Genomic DNA, 17,753 nt, shown 5'->3' on the forward strand with positions numbered 1-17,753 from the left:
AACAGTTGTAATGTCCACCTTACAGATAATGAAAATAAGATTGTGAAGATTTAAGTGATTTTTTTTTCAAAGTCACAGCAAGGAAGTTAGCAAAGGACACCTAAAAATATTAAGTTAAATGTTTAAATAGAAGATATGTTTCTTTGGTTTGTAATTGTAGTTTGTATCCTTTTGGAAGTGTCTACTCTCTTGATCACATTTTTGGGCACTCATTCTATGTTAAACTGAGTAGCAACAGTTGGCAGGATAAGATCTTAAGGGCTCAGCTGTGACCAGACCTAGTTGCTACATGGGTTAGAAATTGCTGATTCCAGAAACGTCGACTTTGAAGGCTGAGATAGAGAAGTGGGAGCAAAATCATGGTGATCACTCTCAGTCCCAGTTCTCCTCTTCTTCTTTTCCTGTTTACATTAACCGGTGCTCCCTGAGCCTCAGTGTCTCCAACTGTCATCCCTTGCTCCTGCCCTTGCTGTAAGAAGCAAGTTTTAAGTGCTTTGAACTCCTTAGAGAAGAGCTTTAGAGATAAATGTGGGGCGTAGGGGGAGGAGGGCTGTTAATTTTAGCCTGGGGTTTTCCAGCTGGCACGCTGTTTCCATCTTGAATCACTTCCACACCCTGAGCTCTGCCTGGGAGATCCCTCCTCCTGGGGGCTTCCCCATTTCCTGGTTTGGTCTGAGCCATAATGGTAAGCATTCCAGAAAAATGCTTAAGAGAAGCCTGGCTGAGTCATTTGATGCACAGCTCAGGAGGCAAAAAAAAAAAAAAAAAAAAAAGCATAGTGATGAGAGACACTGGTCCCAGTGGTGCTTGTGAGGTGTGGCCTCCAAGAACCAAAAGGGTAGTGTGGCCATTGTTTGAGTTCTATAACTAAGCAATGACTCTGCCTCTGCCACTTACAGCCTGCAAGGACCTCCAAAGGCCCCATAGTCTGTTTCAACTTTATGAGTGATAAAGGTTAAGATCTGTCCCCATAGCTGCCCAACGCTTCATAGTCATCACTACAATGTGATTTGGTTTGAGATATTTCCTTCAGAACAATTGGAAAGACTAGGACATCTCCTTTCTCCTCTGTCTTTCCCTGCCTTCTGACTTTCCATGGGGAAGGAGGATATTTAGGGAGAAGGAACAGGTGAGGATTTCCCAGTGTCTTGCTGGTGTATTTTAATTTATTTAAATTTAGAGAAACAGCAGGCTAATCAGGCAATAATTAATTCCCTCTTCATTAGGGGCCTTCATGCGTGCCTTTTGCATATGGATGAGCCTCGGGGTCACACTGTCCCTCTGAAGAGGTACAGTTGCAGAGAGTGAGAGAGCCCTGGTGTGCTCTCCAGGCACTTGAGCTCCTCCCCCTTCTAAGCCAGTGCTCCTCTTCTCCCCCACCCTCACCTGACAAGGACTAGATTCCTGGGGGGAATCCACCTCGGATCCCTCCCTCACTGCCCCCCCCCACCCATGTCCTCAGCACCTCTTCCTGCACCCTCGTGTTCCATCCAGCCCTCTCCCTTCCCCCAGCTCCTGCTGGGATCTCTTCAGGTCCCACTAGGTTGACTGTGAGCCCTCCTCAGCAGCTTGTTGGCTTTGCACCTCTGCTTTTAGTTGGTTCATCACTCCTTGGCCCCGCTCTGCCTTTTTCCTCTGTAGCAGTCTGTTTTTCTTAGGGAGTCTGATCCTCTGACTACACATACTGCCCTGGTCCTGAGAAATACGCTTCCTCCTCCCCACTCACCATTGTGTGCAATATGGATTCAGCCACACTTCCTCGAGTACACAATAAAGCTCCCCAACACCTAAAACACACACCTACCAACACCCATACCGTCCTAATTGAAGCTGCAAAGATAAACACATGGAGGTGGTCAGAGTCCAGGGCAGCCCAGCTCTGGCACATTACAGTCTCCTCTCCGCCCTGGAGCTCCCCATTTCTAGGGAGCAAGTGGGGCACAGATGGGGGCGGGGGAGAAATGGGACCTGGGTGGTTACCATGGCAACAGAGCCTAGCAACAGCTGAGAGGCTGATGTGTGGGCTTTCGCAGGGCTGTCACTAGAGCCAAACCTAGAATGGGGGCTCAGAGGTGACTTGATCCCAGCTGGGCAGCCTGTGTTCCCTCCCCCAAATATACCCCTTGATTCCACTCCCACACCCTAGCAGTGTCTCTCTCTCTCAAGAGAGAGCAGAGTGGGGAAAGCTAGTGAGAGTTAACCACAGGGGTTCCGGTACTGCACATCTTTTGGGGGGGCAGCTGTGGATGCGGGCAAGTTAGGGAGCAAGGCTCAGATAAACCAGGCAGAGCAGCCTCCTCCCTGTGGCCCCTCCCATCTCCTCCCCATTGCTCCATTTTTTTCCTTCTCCTTTCACCCTTCACCCTCCATCTGTCTTATCAGCTCTCTCCTCCTTGTCTTGCTTGCTCCGTTGCCTGTCCCTGTACATAATTTTCCCTTTCCTCTGCCTTCTTTCTCATGGTCTCTCTTAACCTTCACCGGCAAGTTACAGGCAAGCCACTCTTCTAGTTTCTCCTCCTGTTCTGGCTGCTCCCTTCAGCTTCTCCTTCCATTCTATCCCAGGTCAAAGCCCCGGAATCCTAACTCCAGGTTAAAGCAGGTCAGGTCACACTGGGGCTTAAGAGGTTTCCCCCCCAGCCCACCCACCCACCACCCTTCTTTTCCTCCCTCCTGGCTTCCTGTTGCTCCTCTCCCTCTCCCCTCTCCAGGGTTCATAAGCAGAACCAGGGGACTCAGGTATCTTGCAAAGGCTTTATTTGAAAATTTTGAAACTTACATCCCACAAGAATTCAAGATTATCACCACAAGAAGAAAGAGATAATACAAAAATATATATCACAGCATAGGAGCCAGGTAAGACAGGAAAAAGGGAGGAAGGTGGAAAAATGGTGAGAATTAGGAACAAATGTGAGGGGAGGGCGGGGTGGGGGGGACAGGCAAAAGGAAGGAGAGTGGAAGAACCATGGAGGGAGGGGAGAAGGAGGGTGAGGGAGCCCAGGAAGGGGAGGGAGAGATTGGGAGGCAGAGCTCCCAATGGCCTTGAACCAGCTGGCCCCGGTCCCTGGCAGCCTAGGTGGAGTTAGGGAGGCCCTTAGGGAAGCTGGAAAGTGGAGGACTGGCTCAGGGGCTCTGAATTCCAGAGAGTGACCCACACACAGACAGCCAGGACAAACAAGACGAGAGGGACTTAGGAGGAAGGGAAGGGCAAATGGGAGCCCCTTTCTCATGTAGTGCAGCAGGTGACTCCCCAAAAACCCATCTCCCAGACAACAATATAGCAGTGGAGTGGGGGAGGAGTTTGGGGCCTCACTACCCCCATTCCCATGGGGGAGCCCTCAGGGTAATGAGCACGCCCTTGGAGTGGGATGGGGAAGATGATGAAACACAACATGGCTTGGGATGGGACCATGACAGGTGGGGGCATGAGAAGCCCCCAGCTCACCTCCCACCCACCTCTAGGGCAGCATGCAGGGGCCACAGAAACTGGGTCAGTGGGTGTGCATGAGGGAGAGTGTGAGCACAACATACAACACCACAACATGGGGCCAGAAAGTGCATGTGAGACATAACAGGAAAGTCACCCGCTGACCACTGAGTGACTGAACTGAGCATGGAATGTGGGAAGAAGAGAAAGCGAAAGTGTGAAACAGAGAAGGTGAGGGATGGGGAGGGGGGGTGTGGGTGGAGAGAGGGTGCAGAAGACTGGCTGTACAAGAGCACAAGTGTGTGCAATGGCCCGGGAGGGTGGAGGTGAGTGTGCAAGGCTTTCATGTGAGTGTGCAAGGGTGGGGATGGGGGACCAGAAGCCACAAATATGTGAGGCCCCCACCTGAAGGAGGGTGAGCAGGTAAGATCACCTATGGGGCCAGTGAGTGTTCCAGGGTGGTGTGCAAGGGCAGGAGCCAGGAGCGCCTGTGGCCCCAGCTCCCACAGCTGCCCCACCCTCAGTGGGATGGGGGCTGTGCTGGCCCCTTGGCCTCCTGCTTGGCGGCACCCCAACATTGGGGGGCGTCACAGATTCACCAGGGGAATCCTGAGAGGAAGAGGGAAAGGGCACAGTCAGGAACCACAGGGTAGGCCAGAATTGAAAAGGAAGTCCGAGGCAAAGAAAGGGACTCAAGGAGAAGAGGGCAGAGCTGAGTTAAATGGCAGCGCGAGAACAGGACATAGATCCACAGAGAGGGGGAGAAGGAAGGGTCCCCCAGAGAGGAGCTGGTCCAGTCCTAGGAAGGGCCAGGAGCTGTGGTGGGTAGGTCTGTCTCCTCCCCACCCACCCAGGAGGGAGCACCCCCAACCAACGCTCCGGCCCTCCCGGCCCTCCCAGCCCTTTGCCCTTGCCCTCACCGGTTCAACTGGAAGGCTGGAGCCCCCTTGGGCTGGGGCATCCCAGGCCGGGGTCCCCCTCGGGGCTCCTCATGGTCAGGGGTAGGGGAAGGCGAATCCCCGAAGGCCCCCAGCACAGTGACCCCCGCTGGGGACAGGTCTGTCAGTGGCTGCTGGCTCTCCTCCTGCCTTAGGGCACCTTGCTGCCCAGAGGGCCTGCGTCGCTTCTGGCTTCGGTCCCAACTGGTGCACCAGAAAGAAAGAGGTTCTCTCATACACTTAAGAAGCCCCCATCCTGGGCCTGCAGTGCTGGCCACCCCCACCCTCCCTCAGACACCCCGACATCCTACAGCAGAAAAACTGGCCTCTTAACAGTTCCCTACATCAAATCTCTGGAGATCAAGTGTCCATAAAGCTACTTTCCCTACCCCCCCCCGGCGGGGGGGGGCTCAGGGATGTAAACCTTCCAGACCTGGTCCAGGTCCACAGAATCAGTACCTCCTCCCCACCAACAGAGTCCCCCAGAATTGCTCCCTCCCCCATGTGTACCCAGAAGAGCCATTTCTCTCTTCAGCAGGCGCCTGGCAAGTTTAGTTCTAGTTCAAAATCAGCTAATGACCTGGACACCTGAGTCTAATGATTCTCTCAGTAAAGTGTGAAGGACTGAGCGACCCATTATTAAATGCATGCAAAGAGCTCTGGACTTTCTCCCTTCCCCCCCCAGGCAGCCCCAGGAAGGAGCTGTGCAGAACAGGTCAGTTTTCTCTGTCTTGGAGGAAATGCCCACCAAGGCATCCCTTGCTAGCCCCCAGTGCACTTAAGTCCCCTGCCTCCCATTATCCTTGTATTTCCCTGGGAAAAGTAATTTGCCCTGATTTCTGTCTCCTCAACCCCAAATCCTTACCACTTTTTCCCAAGGTCTTCCTTGCCGTAGCCCACCACTTCCTATCCACATCCAGCAAAAACACTGCCCTTGCTCCTGCCCTCCTTCTAGCCAAACATTGCTAAACAGCTGGTCCCCATCTGCCAGCACCCTCCTCCTTGCAGCTTACCAGAACTTGAAGATGATGCCAGTGGCCACGAGAACAATAATGATGGAGATGGTAATTGTGACATAGAGCTGGGGGTCCACACCTGATTGGGGTGGGGAGAAAGTTTTAGGGAGGCCTGAAGTGGTAGGGGCCAAGAGGGGGTGGGGGTGGGATTAGGCTTCAGGTTCAGTTAAACTTAGAGAGTGTCGCCATTTGAATCCACATTGTCCAATTCTTTCTGCTTTCCTGGACTCCCCCCCCCCACCTTTATTCTTATCATCCGCTTTCCCTGGAGTTCTCAGTTCCTTTCCTCCACGTTCCCAAATCTGTATGCATGTGAGGAGGAGGAGGCTGCAAGGTCAGAGAGAACCCCTCTCTCTGCACAGAAACTAAGGGGTAGGAATGTCCATCTGTGCCCTAGCCCCACCCCCAAACTACTGGCCCTATCTTGGCATTCCCTGAGCTGAGATGTCACCCTGAAGGCCCTTGTCCTCCACGGTGTTCTTCTGCATGGAATACTCCCACTTAATTTTCAAGGTCCAGCTCCAATGTCAATTCTTGGAAGGTGTCCTGATCCCCAGGCAAAAGTAATCTCTCCCTTCCCTCTTTTCCTAAAAACATGCTGTGTATGCTTCTATTAGAGCACTTATTACATTGACTCATCCCTGAGTGTTTACACATCTGTCTTCTCCAGTGGACCTGAGCTCCTCCAGGGCTCAGATGGCAGTTCATCTCTGCCTCCTGTGCCGGCACAGTGCCTGACACGTTTGTGGGAAGAACTAACAGACAAGGACTCTGTCGCCGCCCTTAGAGCTTTCAACCAGCCTCCCCACCCCTCATCCCCCTACCAGCCTCCCCCACTCCTACTCACCTTCCCCACGGCCCCCAAAAAGGAACGGCCGCAGGGTGGCAGGTGCTTCTCCAAGGATGAGCCCATCTCCATCACCCCGCATGGAGTCTGAGTTGGGGTGTGGGGTGGCCAGCCCATGGGGGGCTGCAAAACCATAGTCCAGAGGCAGAAATCCAGGGTTGGCAGAGTTGGGGTCCCCCCCGTCCTCTCGAGACACTGTAGGGCCCCATACAATAGCCCAGGGGTACTGCGATGAGGGTGGCCCCTCCTCAAAGCCTGACGGGGTGGCAGGGGGCGCAGTGCCTGGCAGGACTTGACGACGAGATCTTGGGACCCGAGGGGATCGGCTTGGTGGGGGTGCCCGCTCCCACACGCACACATGGCGTGGGGCAGAGGGGCCTCCCCGGGCACAGGGGGGCCGGGCTGGGGCTGGTGGGGTTCGAGGGGAGGAGGAGGAACCTTGAGCAGGTGGTGGGAGGGGCAGCAACAGCAGTGGCCAGAGAGGGAGGAGGTGGGACAGCAGCAGTGCAGGCCTGCAAGAAGGGAGAGAAAGCGGGTGAGACTCAAGGCTGTCTTGGGCTTATGTGTGGGGAGCACAGGCTCCTACCAGAGATCCCAGGCTGCCTCCCTCCAGCTTTCTCTGGAAAAGCAGGTGGGCCTTGGAAAGACTGGCCTCATTTCCTACCTTCCTAGGGTCTAGCCCTTGGGATCGAAGGCCCTGGGTGGACCTAGGAGGGAAGGGGCCCAGACCCCAGGAGAAGTGGCCCCCAGCCTCCCTCTGCTGTACCAAACTTACCACATCTTGGACTTCATGTCCGAGCTCTTCCTCAGCTGTGACCCAGATTTTCAGCCTTTACTGGGGGAGAAAGGGAGGGTCGTCACATCTCAACCCTGTCCTGAGTGCTTCCCCAGCTCATTCAGCCACCAGTCCTATCCCCATTTGCCCTCTCAGGCTGCCAGCTGCCGCTTAGCATCCTTGGGGGGGGGCGGGGGGGAGAAGGGGGAGGGGACTCAAAGAGTGGTTCCTGTCTAGCCCCCAGCCCCTTATCTACTACTGCCCAGAAATCCCGCAACTTCCCCACCTCAGGGTCTACTCTCTCTTCTCTGGCTTCCTTCCTTCTCACTTCCTCTGCCCACAGCTCCAAGCTCTTGTTGGAGCTTAATTTAGAGCCAAGAACCTTGTGATTCCTTGAGCACCTACCACTAGGGAGGGAGTCTGAGAGTGGGGGAGGGAAGAGGAAGTCAATCTGAGCGAGTGTGTGAACGTGTGCGTGGTGTGCCCAAGGGGAGCCTCCCAGCTTGCCCACCGGGCTAGGGGTCCCAAGCATTTCTCTTATGCTGGGCCCGGGAATCTGCATCTTCCGGGGAAGGAGAAGAGGGGATGGAAGACCAGAAAGAAAGAAAGAAAGAAAGACAGAGGTGGGTGGGGAAAAAACTACAGAGTATAATTTTCGCTTAATGTTAAATCATCCAAATGCATAGGTGCTCTCTGAAGGGAGGTGGAGCTGAGGAGAGGCCACCCCCTCAAATGTAACTCTCCTGGGTGAAGAGTCCAGGGAGAATCTGGATGGCTGGTTTTGAGAGAGGAAGGACATGTTCTCGGAGCTGAGGGTGGTGGATCTGGGGGGCCAGGCTCCCCAGAGTGGATGAGGATATGACACCCGGGGTCCTCTGGATTCTGCACATTAAGTACTCCCAGAGAATAAGAGGGGAATATGATGGGAAATTCTGGGGAAGGGAAAGGGGGAGCGGCTGGGGGTGGGGGGGAGAGGTGAAGGGGTAAGGCGCTGAGAGAGGGAGGGGTGGTTAAGAGTGAGGAGAGGAGAAAGGTGAAGAGGAAGCCGGCACAGCGCACAGGGGGAGGGAGAGTAGTCAGTCCCGAAAGAGAACGGACTGGGAAGGAGGTGGGCACAGAAGACGGGAAGCTTGGAGGATGCTAAAGGAAGAACAATATAAGAATACAGGTGAGAGAGGGAAACCGGGAGGGTGAAGGGGTCGCAGGATCAGGGGAAGAAGAGGGAAGGGCAGGAGGACAGGGAAGGAAAGGTCCAGGCAGAATGGGAAGTGTAAAGAGTGGAAGGGGAAGAGAGAAAAGGGGTGGAGAAGACCAGGCACGGGGAGAAAAGAAATGGAAAAAGGAGAGAACATAATACCGAGGACAGAATGAGAAGAGGAAGGGATGGGGGACAAAACACGGAGCAGCAAAGATGGAGGAGTTGGAAATTGTTTCTTCAAATGTAAAGGGATATGGAGCTATGGAAAGAGATAGCCTTCAGCCTGATGGGCTGAAGGGAGAGAGGGACGGGAAGGGAAGGAAGCAGGAGGGAGGGAAGGAGGGAGGAAGGAGGTTAGAGCGAACCAGTGAAGCGAAGAAGGGCTGAAGGGGATATCTGTGGCCAGCTGACTCCAGGACTCACTTGCCTCTCTGCCTTGTGCATCCCCCCCACCCAAAACCAACGTCAACTCCAATCCCCGAGCCCCGCACCCTCTTTAGCCCACCCCCTCCAGGAAGCCCGCAGTCCCTAGCTTGGCGCGCCACCCCCACCCTCTCCTCGATTCTCACCGACCTGTTGTGCGCAGGAGACGAGCTGGGGGTGGGGCGGGAGCCTTGGGGTGGGGGAACTGGGCCCCATCCCCAGGGCTGCCCCGGGCCCACCCCTCCCACCGGCCCGCGCTCCCCGGACAGGCTGGAAAGCGGCGAGAGTGGGGGGAAGGCGAGGACCGGGAGGTCAGCGAACGGACTCCGAGGGAGGGAGCGCCGAGCGCAGGGAACCCGAGGCAGGAGGATGCACAGAGCCGAGGGCTGAGCCGGAGGCGGGATGGAGGCAGCCGCGGGGACGCTGACCGCTGCGCCAGGAGGGCAGGATGGAGTCGGGACCAGCGGAGGGATGGAGAGCTCGGAGGGGAAGGCGCGTCTAGGGGTTGGCTGCTCCAGCCCGGGCGAAGGACCGCGCCGGCAGGGGCGGGGGGCGGAGGGCGCCGAGTGGGGAAGGGCAGGGCTAGGCTCCCGCGGGCGGGGGCGTGGGGGGGGTCCCTCTCGCTCACCTGCATGCCTGGCGCGGCGGCGCGACAGCTGCGGGCGCTCGGGGCTGCGCGGGGCTGGGGGGTCGAGAGGGCTTGTGGGGCACGGGGCATGGTCGGGGGGTTTGGCCGCAGCCGGGGCGCTGGAGAGGGTTGGGGGGGGTGGGGTGGGCGCCCGGGGCGCGGGGCGGCGGCGGCGGCGGCGGGAGATGCTCGGCTCGGCTCGGCTCGGCTCGGGCTGCGCTCGGCTCGGCTGGGCTCGGCGCGGCAGCTCCGAGAGCACGGTCTCCGCCTCTCCCCCTCCCGCGGTGGGCCCCGCACCGTTTAACCCTCCTGCTGCCGTGCCGCAGGAGTGCGCCCAGCTGGGTCCCAGGTGGAGGGTTGGAGAGGGCAGCGGAGGATGACCGCCAGTCTGATCCCCCGGGTTATGGTGGCGGGCTTCTCCACCCCTTTCACCCAACTCCGTGGACATCCATGTTCATCCCCGTCGGCGTCTGAGATTCTGAGTCACCTAAGGCTCTGCGTCCCTAACCGCGTCTCGGTCCCTGGTGGAGATGGCAGAGCTCTGGGGATCAAGGTGGGGCTGAGGGTGGTGGTGAAGACCTCGAACCATCCTTGGATTATCCCAAGGCTTGATCCCCCATTCCACTCCGGTCCTGTTTACAATGCATTCTCTCCGAGGCAACGCGAATGCTATTTAAAATAAGTAGATCGAGTTGCATTACTCAGCTTTTTTAGCACTCAGATTATCCAGATTCCTTATTGTGACTTGCAAGGCCCTATATGACCTGTCCACTAGTTTGCTTTCTGATTTCCTCTCCTAACTCTCCTTATGCCCTAGCCACGTTGGACCTGATCTATGTTCCTAGAACTAGAGGATCTTAACCTGCCACTGGGCCTTGGCACTTATGTTCCCTTTGCCTGGAATGTTTTCCCCTGGCTTTTCACAATGACTCACTTTTTCATTAAAATTTCACTGAGATCCAATGTCACCTCCTCTGAGAGGCCTTCCCTAGCCTCTCTATCAAAAGTAGCTTCCCCTCTGACTCTATCCTACCCCATCCCTCTCTACCATGTTTTATTCTGATTGTACTCCTAGGATGCCACACTCTCCTACTTTCCTTCCAACCTCACTGGCTTTCCCTTCCCCAGTCTTCTGCTCGACCTCTAAATGTTAGTGCTTGCTAGGGCTCAGTCCTTGGCTCTCTTCTCTTTCCACATTCTCTGTCCAGTGATGTCATCCAGTCCCAGGCCTTAAATACTATGTAAATGTCAGCGAGTCCTAAATTTATATCCAAAGCTCCAGACTCATTTACCCAACAGCCTGCTTGACATCTCCACTTGGACGTCTAATAGCCATGTGAAACTAATGTGGCTAAAATAAATGTCTTGAAGTCTTCCCCCGCCAATCCATTGCTCTCCGTGTGACCCATGCTGGGACATGACAACTACTTGTTCAGGCTGAAAACCTAGGAAACATCTTTCCCCCACCTTTCCCTTTTCTCACTGATTCTTGCCCTGTATCTAATTCACCTGCAAGTTCTGCAAGGTGAGCTCTGCATACAAAATATATCCTGAATCCCTCCACTTCTCTCCTTCTATGTTACTTCCATCCTGGTTCAAGCCATCGTCGCTCATCTGGAAGAGGGCAATAGCTTCTTAGCTGGCCCCTTGCCTCTGCCCTTGCCCTTTACAAACTAGTCTTCACAATATCTAGTAATATTTTTATAATCTAAATCATATCATGCTCTTTCCTGCTTAAAATATTTGAGTGGCTTTTCATTGTACTTGGAATAAATCTGAACTCATTGTTAGGAGAGGCCCTCTAACCTGTACTTCTCCTCCGTGTTCAAACAATGCTCTTGCCAGATCAGATTTCTTGATGTTTTAGAACATCTGAAATCATTTCCTCAGCACCCCAGCACTTTTGACTCTCTCTTCCTGAAAACCTTTGCCCACCCCTCATGCTCTTCACCTGGTTGGCTCCCTCTTGTTATTCAGTCACTTTATTTCATCAATATGATTTTTTTCCTTTTTTAAAAAATTTTATTTTAGAGAGAGAGAGCGTGCACACAATCAGGGGGTAGGGCAGAGGGAGAGAGAGAGAAAGACAATCCCAAGCAGGCTCTTTGCTTAGCACAGGGCCCAATGTGGGGTTTGATCCCATGACCCTGGGATCATGATCTGAGCCAAAATCAAGAGTTGGTCGCTTAACCAACTGAGCCACCGAGGCACCCCTATTTCATCAATACGTTTCCAACTCATCACTCTCTGAAATGATCTTATATTTGTTTACTGTTCATTGCCTCCCCCCACCCCTGCCAGCCATACACTAGAGAACAAAGATCTCATTTGGCTAGTTCACCCTGTATCCTACCTCAGAGTCTGGCACATAGTAGATGTTCAATATTTATTGCTTAGTAAATTTTACCTGGGACCCCTGCCCACTCTGAATTCTTCATTCTCTTCTCTGCTCTCCTCTTGCCTTTCCTCTCTGTCTGCCTGCCATCCCTGATCTCTGCCCTGTACTGAGTGCTTTAGGTTGAGTCTCTGCTCACACCCACGCTCCTCCAGATTCTTGCCCTCCATCGTCTGCATTATTACTGTCATTAGCCTGGCACTCCCGCCTCCCGGAAGGAAGCCTGCTGTTCTGACCAGCATCTGCAGCGGTTGCCCTCCTGTTTGTCTGTCCCTGACAGCCCTTCATTCCGAGATCAGAAACAGCAGTGAGTGAGCCACCCTCCTAGTGTTTCCCTGTGGTCAGGGAAAAACAGTACACAGTGAATGTGAACCAGACTATGTGAGGCAGGGTGTGCAAATCATGCCATATCCTGGGCCCCACTCAGCCCCATAGCCTGAGGATATGCTGTAAGAGGACTCATTAAATGATGGGTGTGGGTGAAATTTATCAAGTCAGTATTCACTACCCGTGTAAGTGCTTTTCACACCGAGGACTTTGGATCATTATCAATTATTTCTAGTATTCTTTTTTTTTATTTTTAAAGTTTATTTCTCTATTGAGAGAGAGAGAGAATGAGTGGGGAGGGGCAGAGAGAGAGGGAAAGAGAGAATCCTAAGTAGGCTCCACACTGTAAGAGGGGAGCCCGACAAAGGGCTCTATCTCATGAACTGTGAGATCATGACCTGAGCTAAAATCAAGAGTCCGATAACTTAACTGACTGAGCCACCCCGGTGCCCCATATTTCTACTATTCTTGATTCTTGCCTTCTTTTGACGACTCTTTTTGGAACACCTACTACGTGCTGGGCACTGTGCTGCTGGCTAGAGACACAGTGGAGAGCAAGAACAAAGTCACCACTGTCTTCATGGAACTTAGAATCTAGTGAAGGAGACAATGAAATACAGAGTGATAAATGTGTCTTCAGATGAGTTTGAGAACCTTCCCGCACTCCACAATCTATAAATTCTTTCCCTGTGTCTGCCTCCGCTGGTATCTTTATCATTATCTCTGTGCTCATTGGGGTTTCCCAGGATTTCTCAGGGTAAATTTCTGTCTGTTTCCTGTCCTCAAATGTCCAATGCCCTTCTGAACTCTTCCCACTCCCAGCTGATGATCTTGCTTGCTGTTTCTCTGAGAAAATAGAAGCAGACAGAAGAGAACTCTCCCTCACCCCCACCCCTGCCTCCACATCCTAGCCCACGTCTCCTGCTGGGTGAGGGGAGGTCTCAGGCCTCTCAACCACCCAAAGTCTTCACTCCAGTGGCTCTCCTTCCTCTCCTTGGCATCACTGTCCTTTCTACTTGATTATCCCAGCAGCATGTGAGCGTGTTGTAATTTATTACAGCTGAAAACAAGCCCTCCTTAGCTCCACCTTCCACTTCCATGTCTGCCCTTCTGTTTCTCTTTATAGCAAAGCATCTCAGAAGATGGTCTCTATTCACCATCTCTTCTGCTCCCAGTCCTTCTCTTTCTCTTTCACTAACTTAAATTCAACTATTTAATTTTTGCAACTCATTATTTTGAGTGGGTAATACACTCACATGTGCAAGAAAAGTTTTCAATATATAAAATATTGTATAGTGAGAGTTCTCATTCTTTCCCCCACCCACCATCTTTCCAGTTCCCATCCCTGCCTTCAGTGTGACTAATTTCTATGCATTCTTTCAGTTTCTGCATGCACAAGCAAATAGTAATATAAATTCTTATTCCCCTGTGTGTTTTACATAAAAATCAGCATACTGTGTATACTATTCTACATCTTTCCTTTTTTTTAAGTTCATTTATTTATTTTGTGAGGCAGGGGGATAGAAAGAGAGAGTGTTGGGGAGAGGCAGAGAGAAGGAGAGAGAGATAATCCCAAGCAGGCTCCACACTGTGAGTACAGAGCCCAACTCAGGGCTTGAACCCATGAACCATAAGATCATGACCTGAGCTGAAATCAAGAGTTGGATGCTTAACCAAATGAGCCACCCAGGCGCCCCTACACCTTTTCTTTTTGACTCTTACTCATTTGTAGGAGTTCTTTATTTATTATGGCTACAAATCTTTTGTCAGCTTTATATATTGCAAATATCTTCTCTTTTGTGAGATATTTGTGACCTGTCCTTTACTTTTCTCATGATGTATCTTGATTATCAGAAGTTCTTCATTTTAATATAGGCATATTCATCAACCTTTAATTTATGATTATGCTTTTTGTACCTTATATAAAAAAATCACCCTACCCTCCTGGTCAGAAAAATATTTTCTTACATATTCTTCAAAAGATTTTAAACTTTTGCTCTTTATACTTAAGTCCTAAGTCTACCTAGAATTGATTTTCTGTGATGGATTTTTATGACAATCTATTTTGCATTTTTTGATATGGAAAATCAATTATCCCAATTTTATTTACTAAATAGTCCCTCCCTTCTGCCTGATCTGCTTTGTAACTCTGTTATGTATCAAAGTTCTATATCTACTTGGATCTGTTTCTGGACACTATTCTGTTTCATTAGTCAACTTTTTAAAACCTGTACCAATAGCACACTGTCCTATAGCTTTAAAATAAACCTAGATATCTCCTAGAGCAAATGCCACCTTGCCAATACACTCTTTTGGGGGAATATTTTGCCATTTCTTGGCCATTGCTGTATTTGAGAATCAACTTGTCAAGTTCCACAGGATTTTGATTGGAATTGCACTGAATCCAAAGTCCAATTTGAGTCTGACATCTTTTGGATATTGAAATTTCCTATCATGCATTTGGGGTATCTTTTCCTTTATTTAGGTCCTTAATGTCTTTCAATGATGTTGTGACATTTTCTGCATACAGATTATGCACATCTTTGGTTTTATTTATTCCTAGGCACTTCATTGCTTTTGTGTTATGGTAAATGGTATCTTTAAGATGACATTTCAAATTGGTTTTTGATGGTAAATAGAAATGCAATTGATTTTCAATATTGGTTTTAGAGCCAACCGCTTTGATAAGCTCTCTCTGCTGTATAATTTTTCTATAGACTTTTTAAATTTTCTACAAAGACAATCATGTCATTTGCAAATGACGGCAGTTTGCTTTTTCCTTTCTGATACTATGCCTATAATTTCCTTTTCTTGTGCTGGCCAGGATCTTTAGTACAATGTTGAATACAAGCAGTGATAGCTGGCATCTTCCTTTTGTTCCCGGTTTTAAAAGAAATGCTTCCAATGTTTTCCCAGTAAGAATAGTGTTTTCTGTGTGTTTTTTAAAAATAACTTTTATCAAGTTAAGGAAAAATCCCTTTTATTCCTAGTTTGCTAAGAGTTTTGTCATGTATGGGTGTTGAATTAAATGCTCCTTAAAGCTCATTTTTATTGTGAAATGTGACACACGTAAAGACAAATGCAACAAAAATAAATATAAAATATATTGAGTACTTGCAAAGGGAAAACTTACAGAGGAAATACTCCCATGACTACCATCCAGGCTAACTAAAAAACCTTACCAGTGTTCAAAAAGGACTTGTGTGTTCCTGCTTGCTCATACATCATTCCCTCCTCGCCATAGGTAAGCAGTATTCTGACTTTTACGGCAATTACTTCCTTGCTTTTCCTCATATGTGTGTACATTCCTTAACTATATAGTTTCTTTTGTCTGCTTTTGAAGATATATGTATAAAACTGTATGTATTTGTTATGTATATGTAGAAGTGGAATTAATGCATCATAGGGCATCTTCTACTTTATTAAATAATGCTAACCAGTTTTCCACAGTGGTTTAACCACTTGTACTCTCATTAACTATATATGAGAATTGCTTTTACTCTGGATTCTTGTCAACATTTGATTTTTTCAGACTTTAATTTTAGCTATTTTTGTTCATACAGTGATATTTCATTATGGCTTTAATTTGCATTGCTTGGTTACTATGAAGGGGAGCAACTTTTCATGTTTGTTGACCTTGTGGATTACCTCTTGTGAAGTTGTAGTTTAAATCTTTAGTTCACACTTATAATTTCTGTTGTTAGGAGGTTTTTTTCCTATTAATTTGTAATATTTCCTATTAACTTATATATATCCTGGATACATCCTTTGTTAGTTATATATGTTATAAATACTTCTTTCTGTTCTGTGACCTGTCTTTTGGTGAACAGATGTTCTTGATTTTTTTTAATCATAGGCTTAAACATTCTTTTTAAAATATTTTTTATTCTAGAGAGAAAAAAAGAGAGAGAGAGGATGAGCAGGGGAGAGGGGACAGAACGAGAGAGAGAATCCCAACCAGGCTCCACACTCAGTTCAGAACCCAGCCAGGGCTTGATCCCACAATGTTGGGATCATGACCAGAGCCAAAATTAAGAGTTGGATACCCAGCTGACTGGGCCAGCCAGGTGCTCCTGTTCTTGGTTTTAATGTAGTAAAATTGATCAATCTTTTTCTTCATAGTTAGTGTATTTGAGTCTTAAGAAATACTTCCCTACTCCGAATTCATGAATATATTCTATATTATCTTCTGCAAGTTATTTATTGATTGATTGATTTATAGTTTACTTATTTATTGATGGGGAAGGATAGAGAGAGGGGGAGAGAGAGAATCCTAAGAAGGTTCTGCACTGTCAGTGTGGAGCCTGACATGGGGTTCAATCTCACAAACTGTGATATCAAGACCTCAGCTGAAATCAAAAGTTGGATGCTTAACTAACTGAGCCACCCAGGCACCTCCATTCTTTTGAATTTTCTACATATGCTATCACGTTTTAATATTTTCTAAAAATGGCAACGGCTTTGCTTCTTTTTTATCTCATCCTTTATCCTTTTTTTCCCTTGTCTTAGTGCTGTGGTTAGGATCCCCATTACAAGACTGAATAGAATTAGTGATACCAGGGATTCCTTTATCAGATTAACAAGTTCTCTTTGAGTTTTCTAAAATACTTTTTTAAGTAGGCTTCACACCCAGCACAGAGCCCAGTGCTGGCCAAAGTCATGACCCTGAGATCAAGGCCTGAGTTGAGATCAAGAGTCAGATGTTTGTTGATACTACCCAAAGCAATCTACATATTCAATGCAATCCCTATCAAAATAACACCAACATTTTTCACAGAGATAGAACAAACAATCCTAAAATTTGTACGGAATTAGAAAAGACCCCAAATAGCCAAAGCAATCTTGGAAAAGAAAACCAAAGCTGGAAGCATCACAATTCCGGACTTCAAGCTGTATTACAAAGCTATTATCATCAAGACTGTATGGTACTGGCACAAAAACAGACACTCAGATCAATGGAACAGAATAGAGAACCCAGAAATGGACCCAGAAACATATAGCCAACTAATCTTTGGCAAAGCATGAAAGAATAGCCAATGGAAAAAAAGACAGTCTCTTCAGCAAATGGTGTTGGGAAAACTAGACAGCAACATGCAGAAGAATGGACCTGGACCACTTTCTTACACCATACACAAAAATAAACTCAAAATAGATGAAAGACCTAAACATAAGACAGGAAGCCATCAAAATCCTAGAGGAGAAAATAGGCAAAAACCTCTTTGACCTTGGCTGCAGCAACTTCTTACTTGATATGTCTCTGGGGGCAAAGGAAACAAAAGCAAAAATGAACTATTGGGACTTCATCAAGATAAAAAGCTTCTGCACAGTGAAGGAAGCAACCAGCAAACCTAAAAGGCAACCTATGGAATGGGAGAAGATATTTGCAAATGACATATCAGATAAAGGGTTAGTATCCAAAATCTATAAAGATCTTATCAAACTCAACACCTAAAAAACAAATAATCCAGTGACGAAATGGGCAAAAGACATAAACAGACATTTTTCCAAAAAAGACATCCAGATGGCTAACAGACACTTAAAAAAACGCTCAACACCACCCATCATCGGGGAAATACAAATCAAAACCACAGTGAGATACCACCTCACACCTGTCAGAATGGCTAAAATTAACAACTCAGGTAACAACAGATGCTGGCAAGGATGCAGAGAAAAAGAAACCCTTTTGCACTGCTGGTGGGAATGCAAACTGGTGCAGTCACTCTGGAAAATAGTCTGAAGATTCCTCAAAAAATTAAAAATAGAACTATGCTATGACCCGGTA

At 49.1% G+C, this 17,753-nt stretch overlaps 1 protein-coding gene across 1 annotated transcript; it reads right to left on the bottom strand.

Moving 5' to 3' along the window:
• Nucleotides 1–4,011: 4,011 nt before the first annotated feature.
• PIANP (PILR alpha associated neural protein) lies at nucleotides 4,012–7,017 on the bottom strand. Its single transcript, XM_047065078.1, has 5 exons — nucleotides 7,001–7,017; nucleotides 6,226–6,737; nucleotides 5,376–5,457; nucleotides 4,345–4,566; nucleotides 4,012–4,033 (listed from the first exon to the last, which is right to left on the bottom strand). Exons 1-5 carry the CDS (start codon nucleotides 7,015–7,017, stop codon nucleotides 4,012–4,014), a joined length of 855 nt encoding a protein of 284 aa, XP_046921034.1.
• Nucleotides 7,018–17,753: the final 10,736 nt, after the last annotated feature.

Source organism: Lynx rufus, unplaced genomic scaffold, assembly GCF_022079265.1.
Source record: "Lynx rufus isolate CCGP_SWC_20201006 ecotype Redwood Valley unplaced genomic scaffold, mLynRuf1.p SCAF_7, whole genome shotgun sequence".
In the NCBI taxonomy this organism is placed as follows: domain Eukaryota; kingdom Metazoa; phylum Chordata; class Mammalia; order Carnivora; family Felidae; genus Lynx; species Lynx rufus.